At 41.2% G+C, this 26197-nt stretch overlaps 1 protein-coding gene across 1 annotated transcript; it reads right to left on the bottom strand.

The window, feature by feature from the left end:
* Positions 1-10936: 10936 nt before the first annotated feature.
* Positions 10937-26168, bottom strand: SULF1 (sulfatase 1; the record flags this gene model as incomplete). Its single annotated transcript, XM_010153086.1, has 10 exons — positions 10937-11474; positions 16804-16837; positions 17725-17848; positions 17951-18093; positions 21927-22099; positions 22559-22624; positions 23251-23345; positions 23431-23527; positions 25337-25595; positions 26147-26168. Coding segments are annotated over 10 exons (1044 nt in total), but the record flags the coding sequence as incomplete, so codon positions are not given.
* Between the last annotated feature and the right edge of the window lie 29 nt (positions 26169-26197).

Genomic DNA, 26197 nt, shown 5'->3' on the forward strand with positions numbered 1-26197 from the left:
TCTCCCCTCCCGACAATGGAGTTTTAAAAATCGTGTTTGTAATTATTTCAGATGTGTCCATTAAATGTCCGTGCTCTGGCCTAGTATCAGTGTAAGGGTGAGGTATTATGAACAGAAGAAATCACTGGAAGAGGAGTGACAAAAACTCATAGAATTGCTGTCTAGACGTCACAAAGATGCTTAAACGTATCGTCAGCTTCACATCCACAAATCGTATTTTTAAGAGATGAGTAATTACTGTGAGTTCTGCTACAAAGCACAACTGAACTTATTTAAACTATGCAACTTATTTAGGTACTTGTATGCGCAGCAAATTAGGTTTAAAGTTTGCTTTAAAAGACACTGCTGCCACTGAAATGGAAAGGGGCTATTTTCAGACACAGGCATCAAATTAAAAAAGAACATAAGGTTTAAGTACTGTTAATAACATGTTAAGCCATAGAAAAGTTACGCATCAGGTAATGTTTGCAAACGTTGAGTCGTAATATCTTTTTCCTGTCAAAATGTGCATTCATTTTCATTTGATGGGATGTAGTCGTTCTTCACAAAGTGCACGGGCTAGGAAAGCATAACACTTGGGGTAAAAACCTGTGGTATGAATTTGTAATAACCCTGAGATGTAGGAATCCAGCACACATACCAGAGCAGAAACGTGCACGTTTCTGTAACGATACAGGCAGTTATTCGGGCGGCTGTTAGTAGCACTGGGTCCATGCTTCTCCTGAAGAAGAAAATAACCAGTTGTAGCTACAAGGAAGAGCTTGGCTGTCCTTCGGAAACACGTGCCAGTCTAGTTCGTCTTGAGTGAAAAAGTCTGGAGGGAGAACTGGCGGCCTCGTTTCGTGTCTGGGTGGCCACGTGGGGCCTGACGGGCCCCTCGCAGCCAGCGACGGCACGGGGCTTGGGCTGGTGCTGCCTGCCACCGTGCCTGGGGTGAGGCTTTCCCCTCCACTCCCGACACTGCCGGCTGCCGTGCTCCCTGCCTCCGAGGACAGCTGCGGAGAGGGTCCTAGTTGTATGGTTTGTCCCACACGTGGCCGCCTTTCCCTTTCCCAGCTTCACTGAGCTGTCCTGTGAGGGCAGAGGGTGAATCGTCTCTCCTTTGCCCTTCCAGGGGAAGAGCTACAGATAGAAATTGCCTGCAGGTGCGGACCCATGGGATGAGATGTGGCCTTTGCCTGTTCCAAATGACTGGAGCGTGTTTTCTGCCCAGGAGATGCTGAGACTTTCTAATCAAATGTACCTGGCATTTCATCTCTTGCTCTGGAGGCTTTGTAGTGCCGTGCTTGTGAGGGACTAATGATCTCTCAAAGGGTAGGGAATGATTTCAGGTGGACACTAGGAAGTCCAAGCTGTATTTTGCCCTGCAGGGAAAGTCTTAGAAATTTAGGAAACTAAAAGCACTCTTTTAAGAGGACTCAGTGATAGTTTCGATTTTGCCATGTAGGGCGCGTGCATGAAAATAAAGCAAAACTTCTACGTCTTTTTTGAACAGTTACTCCTGGTTTAATTTTTAATGTACTACATGTAGGTTGATCAAACGTTATGTTACGAACCAAGTCCTTGAAATTAAAGAGTTGCCACTCTCCTTGGCATCCACTGAGTTGTCCTGGGAAGAGTACGTTTTCTCCAGCCCCTCCTACCCATGGGGCTGGTTCCCCTGCTTGAAACGGTGGCTGCCTATTTCAGAATGTCTCAGCCCATTTATGTGGCTTGAAACGAGTCCCACTCTCTCTCTGTCTGCAAACTCAGAAGCTTCTACCCCAAACGACAACATAGAGGAATATTTGTTTTCATCACCTCCTGCTATTCTGTCCATATTAATAGCTTTTGGGGTCAAGCTTTTGGGAGTTTTGTGCAGCCACCAGACACAGTTCGTTCTCAGCTTGTGCCACGTTAGCTCCTACACTTGTCATCCCGAGGAATAGATTTCCTTTATTCAAGGCCCAAAGGTATCGGTTATATTTTTTTTTTGCCGTTGGACATCAGAATAGATAATAAAAATGTTTCCTTTTGCTCCAGCCTCAAATGCTTCTTGCACCAGGAATTTCCTGCCATGGCAAAAAAATCGAGGCAAAGTGGTAGGACGAAGTGTAACTGCAGCCCATCACCCATCCATTTGAATCACTCGCCCGTTTTAATCAGCATGGGACGAGGTGGAGTGACAATCTTTTCAAATACCTCAGAAACCAGAGCATTTGGGAAATTGTAAAAGGCTGGAGATGAATCATCTTTCCTGATTCATTCTGTTTCGTGCCTTGTCTGTGCTTCTGTTCCATGCGAATAACAAGGGAGAGCAGATGAGGCAGGTAGGATTCTCAGGAGCTGACACTGGTGGCTGAGAGTGGTAGAAACTGGAATGTAGAGGGAAAGATGTTCACTTTGGGAGTAGGGAAAAAACCTTGTTTACATACTTTCAATAGCCTTTTAATTTTCCTTTCAAAATTATATGCAAAACAAAAAGTAATTTGTTACTTTTTAAACAGTTTTTTTAGTATTTTTGGATCTAGATAATTTTGATATATTTCTACAAAATCACTTAATTGAATCAGCATCCTCCAAAAGGAAGAAAACCCAAATTCTGGCCAGTTTTTGATAGATTCCTGAAGGAGGCGTTATTGTGAGTGAGATACAGCAGTCTAAACGGAGCCGATAAAGGCATGCAAAGGAGACATATTAACTTCCTAGAGAAGTCAGTTCCAACACTGTCAGCTTTGACCGAAATATGGACTGAGACCTGCTGGACAAACACGATTTCCTGAGGGGGTCGTTGCCAAAGGCAGCAGAATCGCCAGAGAAATTGTGTGCAGCCGTAGCAGTAGTGGTGATCCCTGTGTGGTGCTGAACTGACTCACGAGAAGGGAAAAGGAGCTTTATCTATCGCCTGGTGAAGGTGGCCATGCTGTCTCCCTGCTGTGAAATCCTCTGACCATGGAAGATAAAATCCCATTAACTTGTAATTTCTGCCACCTTGCCCCCAAAACGCTGAAGTTTGGCTAGCGGTGAACACGGGGAGATGTAAAGCAGGGCTCCTGCTCGCCCGTAGGCGCCTACGGCAAACCCAAGTTGCCTGCCTGAAGTTAAGCATCCAGGGATAATAGGGAGCAACAACACCCTGGAGTTAGCTACAGGTCCACCGGGTGCCATTGTGCCACCACAAGGACAGACAGAAATCACTCTTCCCACACTGCTTATTCCTGATGCAGAGTGTGGGATGTGAGAAGTAGCCCCAGTGTAGGGACTTGACTGAACAGATGGCCATCCCTGCTTAGCCCATCATTCCTGTTTCCTCAAAAAGGGGAAAACTTCAGAAAGGGCGTAGCCATGACCTCGGGTGCTTTTGAGTGCAGCACCCTCAGGAGATGCTTCATAGAGCTGCGGTCTCGGCCGGAATATCTGGAGAGTGGGACTCTCCATATTCCTAATTCTAGGTAAAAGGTTTTGGTACCCCTTTTTCATCATGAGCACGCTGGATAGAACACGATACGATTTGGAACTGGCAGCGTTTTATGTCCTTTCGGTACAGTGTGAGCTGCTGCAAACACAAGATTGTTGAATGTTGTGGTGCAATATATATTTAATTGGAAACTTTCAGTTCTCTGGCCAGCAATGGTGTCTTTAGAAGTGCGTGCAGTAGCGTGCAGTTCCTCAGAACTTGCTGTTCTGTAAGTGAAGTGATCTCCTCTTAGGTATTAAAAATGTAAAAGTTTGAAAGCCCCTAAATTAGCTACAGATACCTGAGTGTAGTGTTCTCAAAAATATGTTGGGTTTTTTTTTTTCCTTTAAATATAGATCATTTATTTGTAGCATTAACTATTTATTCATTACGGCTCCGATCCAGCACAACACTTAAATATGTGTGTAAGTTTATATACTTAAGTAATGCACTTAAAAATAATGCCTGTGTGTAAGTATTGGACTGAATCCCATCTGCAGTCAAAAAGGAGTTCCTTTAGCCAAAGAGTCGTTTCCAGGAAGAGGTTTTTTCCCCTATGGATTCAGTGATCGTTCTAACCAGAACAGCAGAAAGTAGCACTCGAGTACTCCCCTGTGGCATTCACGTGTGGCTGCTTACATAGCTGGCAGTGGAGGAAAGCTTTCCATTTAAAATATAACTAAAATTCCAAATATTTTGTGGACATGCTCAGAAATCCATTCTAGCTCTTCCTGCCATTCACTTATTTTATGAATTTCTGTCTAAAAATCTGTGTTACATAGGGAGATAGACGAAATAAAGAGCATCTTTCTGACCTTAAAGCCAATGACATTGCTCAAGCCCTGTTGCTGGTTCGGATTGTGCCCCTCCCAGAATTTGGACCGAGAGGTTCAGTGACACATGGTCAGTGTCCCACACAAAGGGAGCAGAGCACTGCCTGCTCTGTGTAACTGCAGACAGCGGGGCTGGGAGAGGACTCAGCACCTTCTGTACTCTTCTTGAAGGTTTTCCCCCCAAATGCCTGAATTACTGCTGCCTTACTACTTACACTTGCTGTGCGTGTAATGCCGCAGCGCTTCGTGGTGTTATATTGACATAAAACTCATGGTAAATAGGTCCAAAGTGTCTTACTGCTATTTTGGAGCCGGATTCTCAGCTTCATCAGTCCCACGATGAGTCTGAAGAACTGGGCCGGTACCCTGGGCTGGACTTTACCAAGCTGGTGCTTTAGCAAGCATGTGTGAAGGAAGTGATACCGAGTGCTTGTTTAGCTTTTATACAGTTTGCTGGTTACTGCTACTGGTTTCTGAGATTGAAGAAGAAATCCTAAACAACTTTATCTTTTTCTGTTTTCTCAATAATGTGTCTTTTGTAACGGCAAAGGAGATGCCAGATGCTGCGTGCTGCGGTGTCTGGGTTCCCCCAGCGGAAGCCATCCAGCTGTAGTTGCTTTCCAGGGGCTTAGAACACCTGGTAGTGGAGATTTACCTGCAATCTGAATGGGCATTGCTTTGGGCAGTGTTTGTCCCTTGGAGATGAAACCTGTATCCGCACATTTCAGGCTCGTGAGGCATTGGACTTGACCTTATAGGCATTTTCATCCTTTAGTGCTTTGAAGATAGTCAGCATCATGGTGTTGGACTCGTTCTTTGGTACAGAATTAGGGGTTTCTTTCTTTCTTACCTTGTTGTACAAACAACAACTCAAAAAGATTATGTGTGAACATTGTCTCTGAGTAGAAATGGGGAGCCGTCAGCGTGGGGGGCTGGGTATGGCCAAGGTTCACGTGATTCTTCTTCTTTACGCTGAGTATCACTAATACATGTTACTACGTGGCCAAAGGTTTGAAAGCCAGCCTGATTCTTGGGAAGGAAATTTTCCCTATCCTTTCCACTAAATATATTACATAAATTAAGGAGGATAGCTAACACTATCCATATCCCATAGCCATTTCCATTAACTGTAGTTAATAGCTGTATTTTTTAGCGTAAACCCACCACAAACACTCTCCAGTCCTTCAGATAAGCTGTTTTCTTTTAGCTTAATCCAGCCTATTAAGCACATGCCTCGCTCTGCAAATTCAGAGTCGCTCCAAACTTATCTTGGTTTCAAGTGTTATGAAATAGAAGCTTATTTATCCAGCCTCCATTCTACCCTTCTCATGATTACATTATCCGTTGCGTGTACTGTTATTTTCTTATTTTTTCTCTCTCAAACCAGTTGTCGCAATGTGATCCTGTAACAGCATTTTGTTCATGGTGTAGAATAGGTGAAAAGCTGTGGAATTCATGAAGGGCTACAAAAAGGATCCAAAACTATTGTTCACCTTCGAGGAAGGGTGAGCCAGCTTGATAATCTTTGGACAAAAGACTAACCAACACTGTGGTGCTAATAGGTACTGAAGTATTTCATGAGGTATTCACTATGACTTAATGACATACCCGAGGCATGTCAACGGCGCAACTGCGTGTGTTTTAGTTGGTAAAGTCTGGACTGCTCCAGCAAAGACAGTGTTTGTAATTCCTGGTGGGCCAACTCCTACCTAGCTCTTCTGTGGGAAGGTAATTTCAGGAGGCAGGACAGGATTTGGCCCAGCCCTAACAGCGAAGACAAAAGCTGTACAGACCACAGAAATCTCACATGGGATGTATTCATCCCGCTGTAGCTTGTTAATTCGTGGCTTTGCTTAAGCAGAGACTCTAGAGTAGTGACAAGAATCACTGGGATAAATTCTGGGGCCCCTTAACTGAGCAACGTTAGTCAGGGTTTGAATTGAACTGAGGATTTAGATCTGAAATATTAATGTTCTTCCATGGAATACCAGAAAGGGAGGGGTAGAATAAGAGCACGCTCTCGGTCTAGCAATGGAAAAAGGCCAAATCTGGTCAACTTTAAAGTGAACTGCGATTTATAACAGAGGGTTTTGGGTGTAAAATCTTGAAGATAAACTTTTTCCCTTCCATTTTGAATTCTGAAAGGTAATTATTTTCTTGTTAATAATTGGACTGCTCATGCAGAGGAGACATCTATATCTTAAATAGCACGAAGAGGTACACCTCCGACTGATAAGTGAGAAACTTCACCTCCTTAACAAAGGGATATTTGAAAAAATGGAGGAAAATGTCACAAGAAAATACTGTACAAAAGCATCCTGAATTTATGCACCAAAAGAAAAAAGAATTCGGAGTCAGTGTGATCCCTGGTCGAGTGAAGGCTTTCCTCCGGGAAGACCCCCTCTGATCCCCAGTTGGGCAGGCGGGCGTTTCGCCCTTGGCCGCGGCGCATACCTCTACCGCGTGGTTTAGGCAGAAGAGCGACGGAACGGTCTGGGTAGTCCGTTCGGCACGCTGCCCGTAACTCTTTAGTTTTTAAAACAACTCATTATTAAGCAAATGTGTAGAGTATTAAGGAAATCTGTAGAGTGTGTCTGACCGTATGAGTGTGTGGGTGCTGTGCCGTGGTAAAAAGAGACTAATTGGTTTATGCGGTTTGTTTTGCATACTTTAGGCTCCCGTATGGGGTTTTTTTTCATTGGTATTTATTTCTCAGCAGAGCTTAGAATAATTTTAAAGCTGTGTAACACATGATTTAATGAAATCTATTGTCAGCGTCTGTTGTAAGCCTGTGTTTACAGGACAAACTCTTGAATACTTGATATTTGGAAATAAAAAATAGCGTATCGAGTGTGTTTTGTTTCTGACAAAAGAAAAAGGAAAAAAAGTGACAAAAAGGGTCCGTGGGTCGCTGTGCAATCGTTCTGGATCAGGTGACAACGTATTAGGTCTTTCAGTGTGTACTCAGACAAAACCAGGTATTTCCACTGAACTCAGTCACCACCGAATCACAACGAAGTCGTGATTGTGCGGAAATAAACTGTAAAATTCCAGAGTGACTTCTAGTACTAAATTTGATTGTTATTAGTTAGATGCTAAGAAATACAAATTTGCTTGAAATAGGTACTGACTGTTGGAAAAAATATATAGGGTTCGTGTCTACGTGCGTCTGTGCTGCTCAGGAAAAGAGAGCCGGGACATGAACTGAAGGACTGGACTCCTCGCGTCATCGCTGTGTAGCGACGGCGTCACTCCTTGGCTCTGACTTGGACCACACCAACGGGCTACCTCCGTGTGGTTTCTAGGGAAGGGGTCCCACCTGTCAGAAGTGCCGGAGCCAGGTTTGGTGCTCCCTGTTCCTACAGCCACCCAGTACCGCAGGCTGTGTGCGGCAGGGACCCCAGTGCCCTCACGCGGCACCGCGGCGGCTGCAGCACGCGCCACGGTACCACGCCGTAAGAGCTCCGCTGGCTGCAGCGCAGGGCTTGTGTCACCGCAGACGTTCAGCCGTGGAAACCAGCGGAAATCGTGTGTTGAATCCACAGGAACATCAGCACAAAGCCAAGGGGAGACCCAGGGCTAAGCACTGCATAATGTGGAAGGGGCCAGCCTGGTCTAGCAGCGTGGACGTGACCTTGTTTGTACAATTTGGTTTTGGAGCTAGGTTTTCTACTCTCTGGACTCACTTTTGTTTGAAAGTATGGATGAGGGCCTACAAGGAAGCTGGGGGGGACTTTTACAAGGGTCTGTAGTGACAGGACAAGGGGGAACGGGTTTAAATTGAAAGTGGGGAGGGGTAGATTAGATGTCAGGAAGAAGTTCTTCACGGAGAGGGTGGTGAAGCACTGGAACAGGTTGCCCAGAGAAGCTGTGGATGCCCCATCCCTGGAAGTGTTCAAGGCCAGGCTGGATGAGGCTTTGAGCAACCTGGTCTAGTGGAAGGTGTCCCTGCCCATGGCAGGGGGGTTGGAACTAGATGGTCTTTAAGGTCCCTTCCAACCCAAACCGTTCTGTGATTCTATGATAAGGTCTCCCCTGAGCTTCCTCTACTCCAGGCTGAGATTACATCCTGTGTTTTCCAGTGTGCTTTCCAGGGGTAGGCATCTCATCATCTAGCATTGCAATGACTGATTTTTGAACACTTAGGTTAACCATTGGTCCCCTTTCCGGATTCCAACAAACATCACCTGTAAATTTATATCTGCAGGAGCATCAGTGTCCTGGGATTGTATAGAGGGAGTTTTCAAAAAGCGTATCTTCAGAGGCTGATTTTATCTTATGAAGCTAATCTTATTCACAGGCCACCAAAGAAACGCAGAGTGCAAGTAAAAGAGAGTTTACCTTGAAACCTAAACTCCCTTTTGCAAAGATGTGTGGGAGGAGTTACTCCTGACTAGAGATCTGTGGTCCATTCGCGCTAAGCCCCCTGTGTGTCCGGTCTGCGCTTTGCCGTCACAGGGAGAGCTCTGCAGGGAAGAGGGAAAGTGGCAAAGCTGGGGATGGCACCGTGTAACAGGGCTTTACTCCTGGGAACTGCCCGTTGTGCAGCTCGGTGCATTGACCTCAAGGAAAAAAAGGATCAGGTGAATTCACAATGTAAAAAAAAATCACAGCATGTCTTAAACAAAAAATATATATTATTCACACTCTCCAGGAATAATTTATAACTAACAGAAGGTAGTGTGTTATTTCGTTACCCATTGCTTTAAGTGTGGATGGATTCTTAAAAATGGAACCGTTAACATATTTTAAAAATAAATCTTAATTAGCAGGAGAACTGGATCATCTGGACTTCTCTGAAGCAGGTAAAGTAAACCACTTTTTATTTCAAGAAATATTGCTTCTAGACTTTCCCGAAGCCAGAATTGTTCTATAAAAGTATCACAGAAATATTATACAGGATTTAAAAACACAGTCTGTATCCTAGTAACTTAAAACCTATGTACAAGTAGCATCATTCATGACCATAAATACGTTTTTCTATCAGTCAGCCCATGACACATACATCAGGTAAAGAGCTAGTAATTTTAACATATGTACAGAGTCCATCAAAAAGACTGCATCTTAAAATTATTAATATCCTACTAAAAGAATCTCCTTTTTAAAAAGTTTCAACTTAAAACACAATGCAATGAATGTAGGTTTAACCTGCAGTGCTTACAACAGCCAAAAATTACTCACTACACTAAATAACATGTAACAGATAGGAAACACACCCGTGAATTGGAGACTGTGGAATTACATGTGAGGTAATTCTCTTTTGTTGTTGTTGTGCTAATTATTTAGTAATTTGTAAAAATGCAAGGGAAGATAGCACGTTTCGAGTAATACAGATTTTCAAAATAATTTTTTGCCTTATACTTTATAAAATTTAATGTTTGGTAAAGTTCAAGAAAAAATTCAGAATACAACAACAAAAATAATCTAAACTACTATTTTTTTACCTCATACGCCTTTTGCATCTAGAATAATGTAAATCTAACATGGTTTTGTCATTCCCTTTAATGCCTGTTCAAAACAAAACGAATTTAAGCCTCAAAATTCTAATAATGCTTTCAAGATAATGTTCAGGATAATAAAAACCAGATGTGGTGACAAAAGCATATATGTGTTGATGTAAACCTTTCTACCAGTATCAGGAAAAAAAAAAAAAAGGTCAAAAACCCGTGTGGATTTTTAATACTGACAATACCAACATACAGGGAAACAATCCAATTTAAACAAATCCTCCTACAGTTAACAATCATTAGCCATACCTTTCTGAGAATAAATTTAATTAAATCAAAGTAACAAAAACATGCAATATTTTTGCTAAAATAATATTTGGAGTCTGCTTCCACAATCCACGCTGATCACCTCTTTCTTGTTGATCTATTTATTGGTTCCTCAATTACATGAGGCGACGAGCAAACTAAGGACATGTAAGGTATTAGATTCGTAAATGGTATGGCATACAGATTGTAAAAGTGCTTTTTACTCAGAAGTGTGACATTAGGAGTTTCCAGTGGTTAAAATAATACATGAAAAAACATTATGGAGACAGATTGGGTGGGCTGAAACATTCATTCATGGTGGGATCATTTGGAAATGGAGAAAGTAACTTGAAGTTCCTCTTTGAAGAAATAATTTCTAGATTTTTTTGAAAACGCGCTACTGCATTTGAAAGTTAACACTGTTTCTTTTCCTCAAAACCTGGAAATCCTGCTTCCCAGTGGGGAGAATTACTGTGAAAATATGTGCGTGTGAACAAAACAAGTGCACACAGATGAATACTGAACGGGGCTCAATTTGGCTGCAAAACGTATCTAAACGTGGAATGTCAGTTGTCGTGATTACCTTCGTTAGTTTGCTAATAAGAAAAAGGAGAACTTATTCAATGGTTTACAACTTGATCTAATCCTGGGAGAGCGGAGCTGAGGCACTGCCTTCTACGTTTAGGATTTGTGAAGTTTCCCCTGCAAGACTCTGTTCCTTTAAGAAAGTTCCTGTTTTCTGGGTACCGATAGGTGAATCCTTAATGGATACGTTTACAGCCTGAGGAACGAGGGGTTCATCGGTCCTCACAGGAAGATATAGCTGATCTTCAAATATATCTTCCACAGCGTCACTGTCCTGACGAGTGTCTTTTTGAGGAATGCTGATGGGTTGTAGCATGAAGCTATGCCGGGACTCCAACTCGATCAAACCGTTCCCACTGAAATCCATATCAAAGCGGTCCGATTCTTTATCCTCCATCCGTTTCTCAGCTTGATGAGTATTTCTCCAGTGTGCGTCATTCAAACTACTTTTTTCAGGAATATCGTTGTTGAATTCAAGTTTCCCCTCATGACTTAAATGCACTGTGCTCGAAGTGAGGGCCGCAAAGTCTGTTGGCACAATAAGCCGCAGCTCTTCCGCAGGCAGGCCACTCGATCCGTCGGCAGAAGTCATTTCCACCGAGGTAAACGGCGTGGATGATTCGTCCCCCTCGATTCGAGCAGTGTTAGCCTCATCTGTTTTATTTTGCTGGTAGTAACTGTTCAGCAGTGCAAACATTCTATCTACATCCTTCAAGTAATTAGTCCAGTCAGCCAGACTAAGTCTATAGTTGTGTCTGTATTCATATACACTTTCATTCACACTGTACAAGTCTTCCAGCCCTTGCCAGTCGACGTCACCGGTGAAACTGGGCAGGTTAGCCTTCCCATCCATCCCATAACTGTCCTCTGTTGAAAAAAAGAATAAAGCCTAATGGTGAAGACCAGCTTAGAAGTGCAAGCAAAGCTTCCGCGTGTGTTTCTACTCCCAATTTGCTTGAAAGCACTGCTATTCATAACGTATGTAGCTCAAAATGTAAGATGCTCCACATCTTTGTCATCCTATTAATGATTCTGGGCTCAGGTGTGTTCACAGCTGCTGCTGAACACACAGCAAGAATCTCCCTGTCTTCCGCTACATCCTTGGGCTGAGTAAAAAAGAGCAAAATTTGGTGTAATGGGGCTTTGTGATGACAGTCAGAGATCCGTCTTTCATCTTTCAAGACAGGAAATGTGCTTCAATACACGAACAATCCACTTGTCTTTCCTGAATACTCCACCAAAATATGGAATAAGTGAACAACTGTGGAGTATAAAAGATGGGACTAACTCCAAAATCCATTAGTTACCAACTTCAGCAATGCCCACGGGAATTTGTTGTCTGGGTAGCTTGAGACATATGGTCTGCAAACCAACCAGCCATGTTTTATGTAATAAATGATAGCCAAAGGTAGTATTTTGTTTACTTTGTAAACACTCAATTTACTTGGAGCAATTAGGAGAAAGAAACTGTAAAAAATTAGGAGGAAAAAAAGCTGTAAAAACTTGGTGTGAATTAATTTATAGGACCACACCACTCTGTAAAATAGTGTTAAATATACAAAGATGTAGAACCTCCTGAATGTTTTCTTTTTGTTTACTTAAAAAAAGGGGTTTGAAGAAAATGTCTAACAGCTTTACCAAATAAGGTTTGAATACAGGGCATACGTATGTCTCTTAAGTAGCAGTGGAGCTGCATTTCATATCGATCACGGCCAGAAAAAGCAAAGACATGAAGGAGACCCATTTCCAAAAGATTTTTAAGAGTCACTACAGTGACTATAGTGACCCAGATTACTGTGTGTAGTGTGCAATTATATTGACAAGTAACCCTGAACACCACTATTTCATTTAAACCACTGCACAGAGTGTGATTTTATCAACAAAGTGGACTACAAGGCAAAACTAATCAGGTAATGCAAAAGCCTGGCAGGAAAAGTGGCAAACTTGTCCTTACAAGTGATGTTGTAGGCAATATCTGGTGATGAGTTCACTGAGATGACTTACTCTTTCTGAAAACTGTACAGCCAAGTAGGCCAGTGGTAATTACCTCGGAAGTTCAAGTGGCTATAGTCAACAACATGAACTGAGTACAAATATTTATCTATATTGAACCTTTCAACCCTACGGTGGGATTTTGGCATCTCCATTAATTTGTTTGCATTTTCACTTGGCCCTTCTCATTGTTCATGTTAAACAGAAGGTACAGCTTGTGTCTGTCATACCTTATATTCCTTGCTTCTTTACTAGCTTGGGATTTGGCAGTGGAAAAGAATTTCTCCGCTATTTAGTCTATCATATGAAAAGTCAGGAAAGTATCACTATGACCAGATAAAACCTTGAAATTTTCTTATGATGAGGGGCCTTATTCTGCTCTGAAGGGAGACCACTTTCCTTACTTGGAAACACCTGAATCTTTGATCTTAATTGGTATTTCTTCACATAAAGGCTGTAAATATTTTACAACATAACAATTACATATCTTATTTTTGTAAGGTGATTTGCAAACACTTGGCTAAAACTCCCTATTGCAGGAAGCAACACAAGCATTTTGGATCCAACAGGACTGCTATGACAGAGGTTCTTCCTTCTTTCTTTTCCTGAAGTAGACAAGAGAAATAAAGTCGTGGCGTGGCCACATGAGAACCATCTTCATAAGACAAATTATGGAAAATTTGTTTCCTGAAACAAAAAATAATTAAATACTGCAGAGGTTTCAAGAAAAAAGGTCTCGCTACTCCAGCTCGGAGAGGTATAATGGGCCCTAGAAAATGTCATACAAAGGGATGCATTTTTGAGGAATTTAGTCACCAAACCCTCTAAGATATTAACCACACTGCAAATGCGACAATATTTGAATTTTGCTCTGTTAGTATTCATATAACAAATACTAATATTTGTTAGTATTTTAAATATTTTTAAATTCACAAATATTCAATCTGATAGTTTCCTTGTTTTTCTTTGCCAAATCAGAGCCTGTACAGGAAGACAAACCACTGTAGCAAAGTCACTGGCCAAAATGATTTGGTATGTGACAGCAGAAACAGAAACTAGGATGCTGCTGTTTGAGCAGTAACAGGTCTGGGGATGGACCAGAGCAATGGGGAACAAAGCAGGGGCCAGAAAGGTGCCTTTGGGCCCAGAGGAACCTCTGGTCCCTCTCCCAGGCGGCAGGACAGGGGCTTGAGCTGGGCAAGCCCGAGTGTTGGGGTGGGCAGAGGAGAGGTGTGGGGAGCAGTGAAGGGGGACAGGATTTCTCAGCAGCCTCCGCAGCAACAGGGCAATGGGGCTGTGCTGCAGAGAGGCAAGATCAGCAAGGATTTTGCTGCATTCCTACAAAATAGCTCAAAGCCTGGGTCAGAGCTACATGGTCCTTCATGATAGATCTACTTTTTCCCCTCTAAATGTGGCACGGTTTCTGCAGTCTTGGAGGAGATCCACAGGTGGGAAGGCACTGAGAATTGTTCAGTGATCTTCATGTCAAGCAGAAAAAAATAACTGGTTTAAACACGTGGGACAGAGGTAACTTGAATTCATACATGTTAGATAGGAAAGCAAGGACTTTAGGTCATAGAGCTGGCTGTGTGTTGGTTGACTGAGTCACCTCACAGCTTAATTCCACAATTTAGCCATAAGCATGATAAGTTTCCCACTGAAATCCAAGCATACAGTGGGAAGGAGAGAGGAAAGAAAAGGTTCCCCCTGTAAGAAATCTCATTACATATAGGTGTGAAACGGGAAAGTGCAGAGGAGTTGCGTTTGAGTAACAGCGCGGCAGTCGTTTCCTCAGTCAATATTTTGGAATTCCTCAGCTATGTCATAGACCCAAAAGAGAGAAAAATTGTTGCTAGCTGTTCACAGTAAAGCATCTTCCAATTTCTAAAAATCAATCATTAGCTAAGCTGCACTCTCCAATCATCATGCCCCAGCGTCCCATGATGGCATCCATGGCTGCATTGTCTCAAAACCAGTACAGGACCGGGATGTATCTCCCCTGAGACCAAAGACAAGTAGGTACAATCATCTCCTTGGTGGCTTTGAAAAACCTCAGACAGGCAGGAGAGGAGAGAGAAGCGTGTAATTCCCCCACCCTGTTATCAGCCACGTCTGCAGAGTTGTTCTGTCCATCAAAGGACGGAGGTGACAGGAGTTCTTCCCAGTTGAAGCGCTCTCCCTGTGTCTTAAGCAAACAGCGCTGTACTGGTTGTTCCCATACAGGCCTGTTGTCTCAACAGTGTACTCTTAACGCCTGCAGCACTGTACTAATTCAGGACATTTTGAACTGGAAACAGGTCTGGGTGGATGAACTGCACGATCTGAAGGAAGCCTAAGGGGTAGTTCAGATGACTTTGCAGCACAGGGCTTTCCTTTTCTTATTCCACTGGTTCCTCTGCAGGCATCAAGAAAATGATCCTCTAAGAGATTGTTTTAGTGACTCTTGATGAGAGAGTGTTGTTCATTTAAAAAAAAAAAAAAAAAACAAACAGTTTTAGAAAAGAAAATCAATTCCCACCAAGATGGGGCTTGAACCAGAATGTCGAACCCAGGCGTCTGTGTGTAATGAGAACCCGGGTGTCTGGAACGTGACGGCACAGGGCGGTATCACTTGTGGTACGCTATACCTGCGATTTAGCCCAGCAGCATAATGTTTGCTGACCTGCTATCAGAAGTTAAAATGTTTTCATTGCTCGACAGTGTAGCAAGATATAATTTAAAGATTAACCCTGTGTGATCTCCTATTTCATGCAATCCTACAATTCAAAAATGCCATTTCTGTTAGATCTGTAGTAAAATGAGGAATGCTTACAAGGACATCTTCTAATGAAAGACCTAAAGCATAATTACTGGGATTACTTCCTGTCATTGTACTAACCAGTTCCCACCAGGCTGTAATGAGCAATGCCAGCAATTGGGATATAACCAAATGAAAGCTTACTGTTTTCCTAAATCCCAAAACTATTCAAGTGAGAAATTATAAAATTGGCTACAAGGAAAAGTTAACAGTTTAAAATAGAGATCTATAAAACTTTGAAATACATTATCTTAATTATTGTCTGGCTGCTGGGAGCTAATGACAAGGTTTTTTTCAGAAGACCCTGTGAAAAAAAAGAATTATGTGCACTTGTATACTCCTCGGATCCAGATCTCAGGCAAGTAATGTATATCAGGAGCTACTCCACCAAAATGCATGGATTTGAAAATGTATAAAACTGATATACTGTGAGAAGGTATCAAGTCTAAATATGACACTTGACAGATGACTTCTAATCTGTTTTTTCCCCTGAGTTCAAGTATTGCTCACTGAAGAGCAAGTGCAGTACTGTTAAGACCCAAGTTTGTCAGTCTCCAGGGTTTGGCTTTACGTTTGACAGGTTCCTGCACCAGGAGGAACTGTACTCTGCACGATAAACATGTAGGTATGATAAATACACTTGCAAACTGATGAATATACTTGGAAACAGCAGTCTTTCATGTATTCCTCAGGTTCAAGCATTAGGTATGAAAAACGCCTCTCCTGGTGCCCTTCCTCAGTTCAAATATTACATTCCTTTTAAGAAATTTTGTTTCAGGCGTGTGTTATCTGGTCTGAAAGCATTGGCTCCCCACCCAAAGCAGCCTCATCTTTCTGCCGTACTTCTATTGCCCTGTCTCCTGCTGGCTTTCGAGCACGTGCTGCTCACATTGAGCACTCACTGCTTTCACTTAAAGCAGCGTCAGCCAACATTGTCCAAAGCCAGTAAGATTTTATTTTACTTCCATAAGTTTGATTAAGCTCTTTGGATACAGATACCTCAGAAAGGTTTTTTAAGCACGTTTGGATTACGTTTAAAAAGCAGCTGTACAGATTTCCTAAATAAAACCAGAAAAAAACCCCAACATCCAAAATCAACCCAACAACAGGAAAACAACCCAAAAGAAGCGATTCTTTTTGTGTCATTTTCCCTGTGCAAACACCTAAGAAATACAGGCATGAAATATGAGCTGTATGAAGTCTTGCTATGACAAATGAGCTACATTAAATGCAGAATGGTAGATCTGAAAAACAATGGCCAAGTTCAGTGTAGAGTAGTTAGAAAATGCATGCATCAAAAGCTATGCTGTGTGCAATATGGCAGGGTACAGACATTAGTTGAAATGGACTGGAGTCATGCAATTATTTGGAAAGAAGCTGCTGGGGAGAATAAAAAAGTGTGGATACCTGTGTGGATCATAGCTTCCTCCATCTTTATTTCCTGATATAGGAAAATACAAGAGTAACTTTTGTTAGTGTTTAGAACTTGTAAAACCATTCACAATGTAGTTTTCCATGCACAGCATCTAATTCCTAAAAAGAAACGTACTGTGTTAAATAAAGGCAGAGCTGCAGTCCAACAAAGATTTCCTGGAAGTTTTATATAAAAAAACTGAAAAACCACAGTTTTTCAAAAATAATAAAACCCCCAAACAAGTCGCTATTGTAAAAAGAGAAATGTTTATAGCTGAAGAAAGAGATACAAATTATGTAGAAGGGAATATTCCTGTAAAAAAAAAAAATCACAATATTAAATCTACCAAATTTAAGTGCAATGAATTCCAGAGTTATGAAGTACAAATACCAGCTATTTTTGTACTCAGAGACTGTTGTAAAGGAATACTGCTTTCCCCAAAAATGGAGGAGACTACTGCTGATCAGAAGTTTGCCTTGTTAAGTCTCAGTTGCGGTGTAGAGCCTGAGGTTGTTCATATAGGCAGACAAGGATGGGAATAAATACAGGATTTAATACCTCACCTGCTACTGGGAGGCAAAAACTAACCAAATAAACCCTGCAACAGAGAAAAGAGTTATGACTGTGAAGATCTGCATATGCTTGTTATTGATTACCTCAGATGACATCATAACCTTTCCACAGCGCTTCTGCCAAATGATGCTGTTTGCCATCAATATCTGCCTAGAATAACCTCTGCAAATTTGCCAAGAAGATTCCTGGTCATGCAGTTCTGCAAGATGGTGTATGTGGATCATTCCAAACCATTCAGGGCAACACTTTGGAGAGTGACACTTCACGGATACAATTAGTACTTAAGCAGATTTAAAAACAAAGGCATAAAATGGAAATAAACGCTTCTATTCTTCTTGTACCTGTTTCAAGTCCCTTTGGCCTTGGATTGCACTGCTTATAACCTTGACAGCTTCGCAGTTCCATTAGCTGTACGTGTAATTGGTTCAAAATGCCTCTTTCCACTGTATGTACTGTATTTGTCAGCTGAGAAAAAGAGGAATGAAGGGAAAAAATAATTGTTAACAGAAATAAAAAACCCCTCTATCCTTCAGTGAGCATCATTTTGTAACAGGAAAAGGGGTTTACCTGGTAGGGATCAATGTTCATATCAAAATATTCCAAGAAGCCAGTCGCGAACTCACAGAAGAGGAAATTGTGGGTGTCATTAACTGTTCGCAGACACCAGTAAGTGTTGTTATTCGAGCTTGTGCACGCACAGAAAGAGCCCACTGGAATTAAAGAAACAGGTTACTAGTTTTCAGTGAAAAATAATGTGCTTGCTTCTTCTACTGGTGAAACTTCTGTAGGTTTTCATGTATTCAAACTCTAGATCAACGTAACAAAGATCTTCTATTTGAATAATATTAGATTCTCATCCAAAACAGAACAGATGTTGCTAATGTGATTTTCACAAACATCCAGTTAACGATAGCAGAAGACAGTGAATCCTATAGTTAATGGGGTATGTTCTGTTCTGAGTTATGCGCGGTTTATTGGGGTTGAGCACAATTCAGACTTTACAAAAAGCCAACACAAATCCTGATCCTTAAGATTCATTGGAATTACTTACTACATATAAGGGTATCATTTACCTCAACAGTAAGTAACTTTAACGTAGCAGAACCTCTGATATGCAAATACAACAGAAAATTACAGAGGTGGGAACATGACAGAGGAAGGTCAAATTGTCAGCTGATATAAAAGTGAGGTGGAAATCCCACAGCAGCAAGAAAGTGAGAGGCAGTGTATGGGAATGAGGCAAGTGAGAGAGACTAGGGAATGAAGATATGGGTTTGTAAGCAGGAAGCTTGCCTGGCACCTTGAATGCAGGAATGATGGAAGAAGGGAGGTGGGAAGGAAGACCAATGCATAATACTGTGCCTCCTTATAAGTCTCTTTCAAAAAAAAAGTTATGTAGTTAAGTGTTGTTTTGAACAGCAATCCATTTTCTTAATTCTATACACAATTAAGAGGGAAATTGAATCACTCAGTCAAGCCTTTATAGGAGAATCCCAAGCAGTGTGACTGGATTACATCTTGTGTTCGCGTTTCAGCCCAGGGAAACCTAGAGCAGGCTTCCCCCCCGACTGAAGACACCTGCATCCAGGTGTCACAGTGGTGGGAGCTGACATAGTTGTGACCTGGGTATAGCTTGTCTATAATCTTGTTCTGCCAGCAGACAAGGCTGTAAGAAAGGTATCACTTTTAAGTTTTAAACAGTTAACAAAGTTTTTCTGTAGAAGAATATATCTTTAATTTAAATAATCAAATATATTAATCACAGAATCACAGAATAGTTTGGGTTGGAAGGGACCTCAAAGACCCTCTAGTTCCAACGCCCCTGCCATGGGCAGGGAAACCTTCCACTAGACCAGGTTGCCCAAAGCCTCATCCAGCCTGGCCTTGAACACTTCCAGGGATGGGGCATCCACAGCTTCTCTGGGCAACCTGTTCCAGTGCCTCACCACCCTCTCCATGAAAAATTTCTTCCTCATACTGAATCTCAATCTACCCTCTTTCAATTTAAAACCATTACCGCCTGTCTTTTCACTACAGGTCCTTGTAACAAGTCTCCCTCCAGCTTTCTCATAGGCCCCCTCCAGGCAATTGAAGGCTGCAATAAGGTCTCCCCGGAGCCTTCTCTTCTCCAGGCTGAACAAGCCCAACTCTCTCAGCCTGTCCCCATAGCAGAGGTGCTCCAGCCCTCTGAGCATCTTCGTGGCCTCCTCTGGACTCGCTCCAACTGGTCGATATCCTTCTTGTGTTGGTTGGGGGCTCCAGACATGGATGCTGAACTCCAGGTGGGGTCTCACCAGAGCAGAGTACAGAGGCAGAATCCCCTCCCTCGACCTGCTGGCCACACTTCTCCTGATACAGCCTAGGATACGGTTGGCTTTCTGGGCTGCCAGCGCACACTGCCGGCTCATGTCCAGCTTTTCATCCACCAGTACCCCCAAGTCCTTCTCCTCAGAGCTGCTCTCTATCCACTCTCCACCCAGCCTGTACTTGTGCTTGGGATTGCCCCAACCCAGGTGCAGGACCTTGCACTTGGCCTTGTTGAACTCCATGAGGTTGGCAGTGGCCCACCTCTGCAGCCTGTCCAGGTCCCTCTGGATGGCATCCCTTTCCTCTAATATTGCCTTAGAGTTTTGTTTATCTTAGATTTCTTATTAATACTGTGACTTGCTGCAACATCGTCAATGTGTTGAACAGAATTCATGAAAAAGGTATTGGCATTGGACCTTTTTGTCTGTGTAAGGTGAATCACTAAATTTTCTTTCAGTTATGGGCTGCATCAAAGAAATATTTTTTTTTTACACCACAACTGTTACTGAAGCACTGCCAGAATGAACAGAAATATGAGAATGCTTTTCATAACTGTTAGCTACTCCACAGTTAAGAAACCAATCTAATGGTTGACTTCACAACAAAAATCATGCATATGACTACTTCAGGAACACTTTAAAATGTAAAAAGCATATTAGCAGAAGTCCTGGTGTAAAAAAAAAAAAATATGCTGTTAGCAAATTTTCTGCTTGGATTCAAATGTGCTGTAACTTGATCATCACTTGATCTTGAAGATTTTGAAAGTAAAGTTTTCAATCACTTTTTTTCCTCCTCTACTGAAGATAAGTGTTGATTTGTTAATGCTGAATACCAAGAAATGTTGAAGCATGCCTGAATAGGATGCTTATCTCTATATCCTGAAGTTTAAAAGAACTTAGAATATTTTCTAGATATAATACTTTATTCATATACATCAGTTGAGTGTTCCACAGCTGTAAGTTTAAAATTCTTTTAGAATATAAGGAAATGGGAATAATGGGAAGAACTCATAAAGAGTAATGTCTGTAATTTCTTCACAATAAGGTAAGTTGTTTACGGTACATTTTGAAATCAAAATGATAAAACTAAAGTATGCCTTTTCAGAGCTGAAGTTTGTGACATTAAAGGTCAAGTCCCAAAAATGATTTGTGACAATTGGAAGAATAAGGTTATTATTAATAATTTGAAACCCAATTAGAATTCATAGGAAATATATGGTCATCTCGATCTCCAAGAGATGACACAAATCTCAGTGGCTGGTTATGAAATTCTGTGCTTTAGAGGCCAACTCTTTTTTTTGTTTGTTTTTTTCTCTACAGTGTTTTAGCATCAAGCCTCTTGTAATAATTTCATTTCAATAAGTAATACAACAATGCCTGTCAGAAAAGGACCTGGGATTGTTGGTCAACAGCAGCTGAAGATGATTCAACAGTGTGCCCAGGTGGCCAAGAAGGCCAATAACATCCTGGCCTGCATCAGGAACAGTGTGGCCAGCGGGACGAGGGCAGCGATTGTCCCCTTGTACTGGGCACTGGTGAGGCTGCACCTCAAGAAGCGTGTTCAGTTTTGGGCCCCTCACTGCCAGACAGACACCGAGGTGCTGGAGCATGTGCAGCAAAGGGCAACGGAGCTGGGGAGGGTCTGGAGAACAAGTTCTATGAGGAGTGGCTGAGGGAGCTGGGGTTGTTCAGCCTGGAGAAGAGGAGGCTCAGGGAGACCTGATCGCTCTCTATCTACCTGAAAGGAGGTTGCAGAGAGGTAGGTGTTTGTCTCTTCTCCCAAGTGACAAGTAATGGGACAAGAGGAAATACCCTCAAGATGCACCAGGGGAGGTTTAGATTGGATATTAGGAAACATTTCCTCACTGAAAGGGTTATCAGGCATTGGAAAAGGCTGCCCAGGGAAGTGGTGGAGTGACCATCCCTGGAGGTATTTAAGAGACATGTAGATGTGGTGCTTAGGGACATGGTTTAGTGGTGGGGTTGGCAGTGTTACATTAACAGTTGGACTTGGTGATCTTAAAGGTCTTTTCCAACTTAAATGATTCTATGACTCTGTAATTCTAATTCCAAGCACCCTGGAGTAACATTCTTCCTTAATAATTCAGAATGAGAGCAGTAGCATTATTAAGTGCCAATTCTTCAAAACACTGCTCTGACTGATTGTATGAAGGGGGAACTCTGTTACACAGCAGAGGATAACCTTGTTCACGTCTGCATGGGGTTGTAAGACTTACAGTTCCAGAATGGTGCTGTTTGCCAGTGGTTGTTGTCATGGGTAAAACATGTCAGTCCAGGAAGGCTACACTCGTCTCCTTTCTTCTGGCGCTTTTTCCCCTTTCTTTCCTTCTTTCTTCTCCGATTCTCTTTGAACAGCTGCAGTTTACCATCCACTTCCTGTGCTGCTTCTCTGTTCAAACAGAAAGTTGGGCATTGATGACAGAGAACTGTCTCTGTTTGGGCAACAACAGCATGAGCAGTTCTTTCTGGCTTTTTAAAAGATGACCTTTTCAAGCTCAGCTTCCACTCCAGCCATTATGACAAGTTGTTCTCTTCAGTAAACATGAAAAATGATGTACTGTTGTGTTTAGGATTAACTGGATCTTTTTAATGATTATGAAGTCAATCAGCTTCTGAAATTATTAATTTCTTCCATTTCTATCAAGAGGTTTTTAAAATACTATTCATAAACTTTCACGTCTATCCAAAACTAATGAAGATTTCTTGGAAGGACTTGCTATATGCGACTTTTTCTTTCCCTCACCTCCCTCCTTCCCCTCTCCATAAAAAAATCCAAACCCTCCAAAATCATATTTTTCCAGTCACCAAAAAGCCAGCTGAGAGAGTGAAATGACAATAACAATCTTACTTGAAGGGATGAAGATGGCTCTTCAGTTTCTCTTGGGCCTTTACACCTTTCTCTTTGTTGTAATAGCTAGAAGGAAAATTATTAGGAATTATCAAGTAATAAAATAATTTTCAACACCAAAACCAAACAGAAACATATCCTCTTTGACATTTTCCTAAAGGACTACACACAATGACTTAAGACTTTTTCTCTTCATTTAAAGAAGTTATAATCTGTGTGAGTGATCCTGTGATAGATTGTAGCTGAGTTCAAATATGTCAGTAGAATACAAGCATATTTAATATTAAAATTTGTACATGCATCTTCTTTTGATTCACAGTAACCTCTACTCTTGAATAAAAGTTCGATCAGGGGGTCCTTTCATTTTCAGCCATTTTGAATCAAGATAGACACCTTGACACTTGAATATCTCTCCAGAGATAGGCTGACTTTGATTTCTTCTCAAGTCAATAGAGAAAAAAGTTCTTCCCAGGAGAGATATAGAGCACAAACATTTAGACTCCTGGAATGAATCAGCTCCCTTTCTCCCCTGACTCTGAGAGGACACCTGAATAGGCTAACCTGAGTCAGGAGTGCCTACAGTGGTCATAAAGATCAATAAAGCTTATGTCCTTTCCATCTCAAAAAACTAGAAAAATGTGTAAGCCTTATCAGTCATCGTAGCTTCCAGTGTTGAATGCCATCTCTCTTACCTCTGTTTACTGCAATCACATTCATCTGGTTTTCTTCTTTTCAGGTGTCCTCTAACTTCCCTCAAATTCTTAATTTTGTCTTGGAGAGCTTCGATCTGTAGAGAGCATTTACGAGTCAGGATTAGTCTTTGCAAAGGCAGCAGTGCAAAGATGTCACTTGGATTTTACAATACCTCTTACCTCCTTATCAATGTAAGCCTTGTGGTCCTTCCAGGCTCTGGCAGATTGGTACAGCTCCCTCTCACAGTGGATAGTGTCATTTGGAAGAATAAAACATCTGTGCATGAGTTTGACAAATAGGAAAAAGAAGGTCAGTGGTTCCCCAGTTGCCTACCTATTTCTTCTTTCTTCCATCATTTCTAATCAACTCTTTGTTATACTCTGTTAAATAAATAAACTCTAAAAGGTCTTCTCATGCTGACTTAATAATATTAATAACATTTTCAATCTGTTTTCTCTGCAAAATGAAAAAAAAAAATCCTCATTGATGACAGATGCTCTGGGCCTGCTAAGCAAAAATACAATGGCAATGCCATTTTGGAGATTCTTAATTCAATAAAAATATGAAATGGAAACTGAAATAAAAATCTGTTCAGAATTTAAAGCCTTGTGTTAACCAAACGTGCCATTGGTTATATAGCCACCAGCTGCTGAGAAAATATTCCTCTTGCCCCATGAATGTGACTCATCTTCCAAGCAAGCAAAATAATCAAGTACAGAAAATACAGTCGATGGGCTAAAGATCCATATAATCAATAAAGATCAATAAGAATCAAAGTTAGAGCAAAGGGTTAAAACAAGTAGCTTAAAAAAAGCCAACAGAACACTCAAGTTTAAAAGTGCTTCAGTGACAAAAACATTCATACCAGTGTTTGAAAAAACAGCTCTATGAAGAGAAAAAAAACATGTGGAAGGCCAAGGAGGTGGACAGAGATAGAAAATCCAGCAGACTACAGGCTCGGCTTTCAAAGTTTCCGTGCTGACAAACAGAAATTCCTCAGTTATGGAAGTATCCAAATTTCATAGACATAACCTTCCTTGGGTCCTGCTTCATTAGAAACTTTCCTTCAGTTTTTGAGGAAAAAGAGCAGAAAGGAAGATTTGGATGCTTATCTCTTCCCATGTTACCTTACTATGTTTTTTTCTTCACTCAAAAAATTCTGAAAGCAATACTGTATTCAGTAGAAGTCAGAACACTTTATGGAGAAATCACAACTTTTCCAGAAAGCTATTTAAATCTTTGTTAATGCCAAAGCCCCAGTTGGAAATGACCAATGTAAAAAAAAGGAAAATCTTTACTTATTCAATATGAACTTCTATGTTTTCCTTGCTGTTTAAGTGGGAAAAAACCCCAAAACCAAAAATACCCAACAAATGAAGAGAGAAGAGCTATTTGTATTTTTAAAACAGTAAAAAGGAGAACATAGAAGTTGTTTGTTGCCTGCATCTGCCTGGTTTTTCAGACCAATCATATTAGCTTTTTTAGACTAAAGAATAATTTGAGATTTTTTTTCCTTTTCATTCAGATTTCGTATAGGGCTAAAAATTGAAATCTAAACATCTTCCAGGGTGGAAAGATGATTGTGGGTACTTTTGAACATAAACAGGTCTAATGTATGTTAACTAATGTTAGTGACTGCAAACAACTAAGCATTAAGAAAGATGATGTAACTGACCTAAACTGTGTTCATTCAGAGTGGGATTTCTCTTGCCTCAAATTCAGGCCTCTATCCTAAGCTGGTAGCCTAGACTTTATAAAGAACAGCAGGAGTGTCAGCTTCATGGGGTGATTAATCCATCATAAGATGCATCTTTTGATATGGAGGATGAATCTCCCTCTGGAGATGCCCACTCCTCCTCATAAATAAATCCTAAACTAGATGCCTCTCTTTAAAACACACATACTGAAGTTAAATGATTCCACCTAATAACAAATACAACTCGGGCTTATCTAAAATCTACAGCGGTAGTTTTAAGTTCTTAAATATTGTAACCATAAAATCATAAATAATGGGAAGAGAGCAAATGCAATTAGAAAACAAAGGTTTCATTTTAAGATAAAAATACACAGAAAAAGCAATTGTACTTGTGCGTCACTCTGACGGAGTTGGGTTGACCTAAGGCATCAGTGCCATCAGCAATCATTGTGTCACCAGGAGCACCATCGGCTTCCTCTGCTTCTTCCTCATTTTCAGTGTTGTGACGCTTGGTGATGCTTTTGGTCTTTAACACCTGCAGTTCTTCCTCTTCCAGATTTATGTCATATATTTCACCTTCGAATTCCACAGACAAGGACCGGGTTTGGCGAGTGTGAACAAATCGGGGTTTGTACTCTGTAGCAGAAGAAAGAAGCATTCCTTGTTGGATATACTTACCTACATGACCCGTGCCATGAGCACACAGCATACTCTAAAGAGCAAGAATGCTATTCAGTAAAGACAGCTTATTTTTTAATTTGGCTTTAAAAAAACGTATTTAACAAGTTTTGATACGTTAAGGTCCACACTTACATGTGTAACATGAAATTTTGATTGCTTCAAGATTTGCATTTCATGTTAGTCTGACCTTATGCCACAGTTAGCATCTATATACACAAATAAAACCAGTATCTTAGAAATCATATATCTAGAAAGAGATATTAAAAAATCAGAGACCACAGAATTAGAAACCACTTCAGAAAATTAAAACATTTGGTACTACGAAACAAGGTCACCACCTGTGAACTGGCATGTAATATAGGTTTGACTTATGCTTGAGGATGAAGATGGCTTTTTGAAAGGTTAACAGCTTTTCCTTTTTAGAGGTAGGCATTAGAAGGGCAAGAATCCGTCACATATCAGCATATATCTATCTATGTGCTTATATGAATACATATACTTCTACAAGTATGAAATGGGATCTGTAAGAAAGTACTGTCTTTGAGTACTCCTTCCACTAGACCAGGTTG

Source organism: Eurypyga helias, unplaced genomic scaffold (assembly GCF_000690775.1).
Source record: "Eurypyga helias isolate BGI_N326 unplaced genomic scaffold, ASM69077v1 scaffold3596, whole genome shotgun sequence".
Classification (NCBI taxonomy): domain Eukaryota; kingdom Metazoa; phylum Chordata; class Aves; order Eurypygiformes; family Eurypygidae; genus Eurypyga; species Eurypyga helias.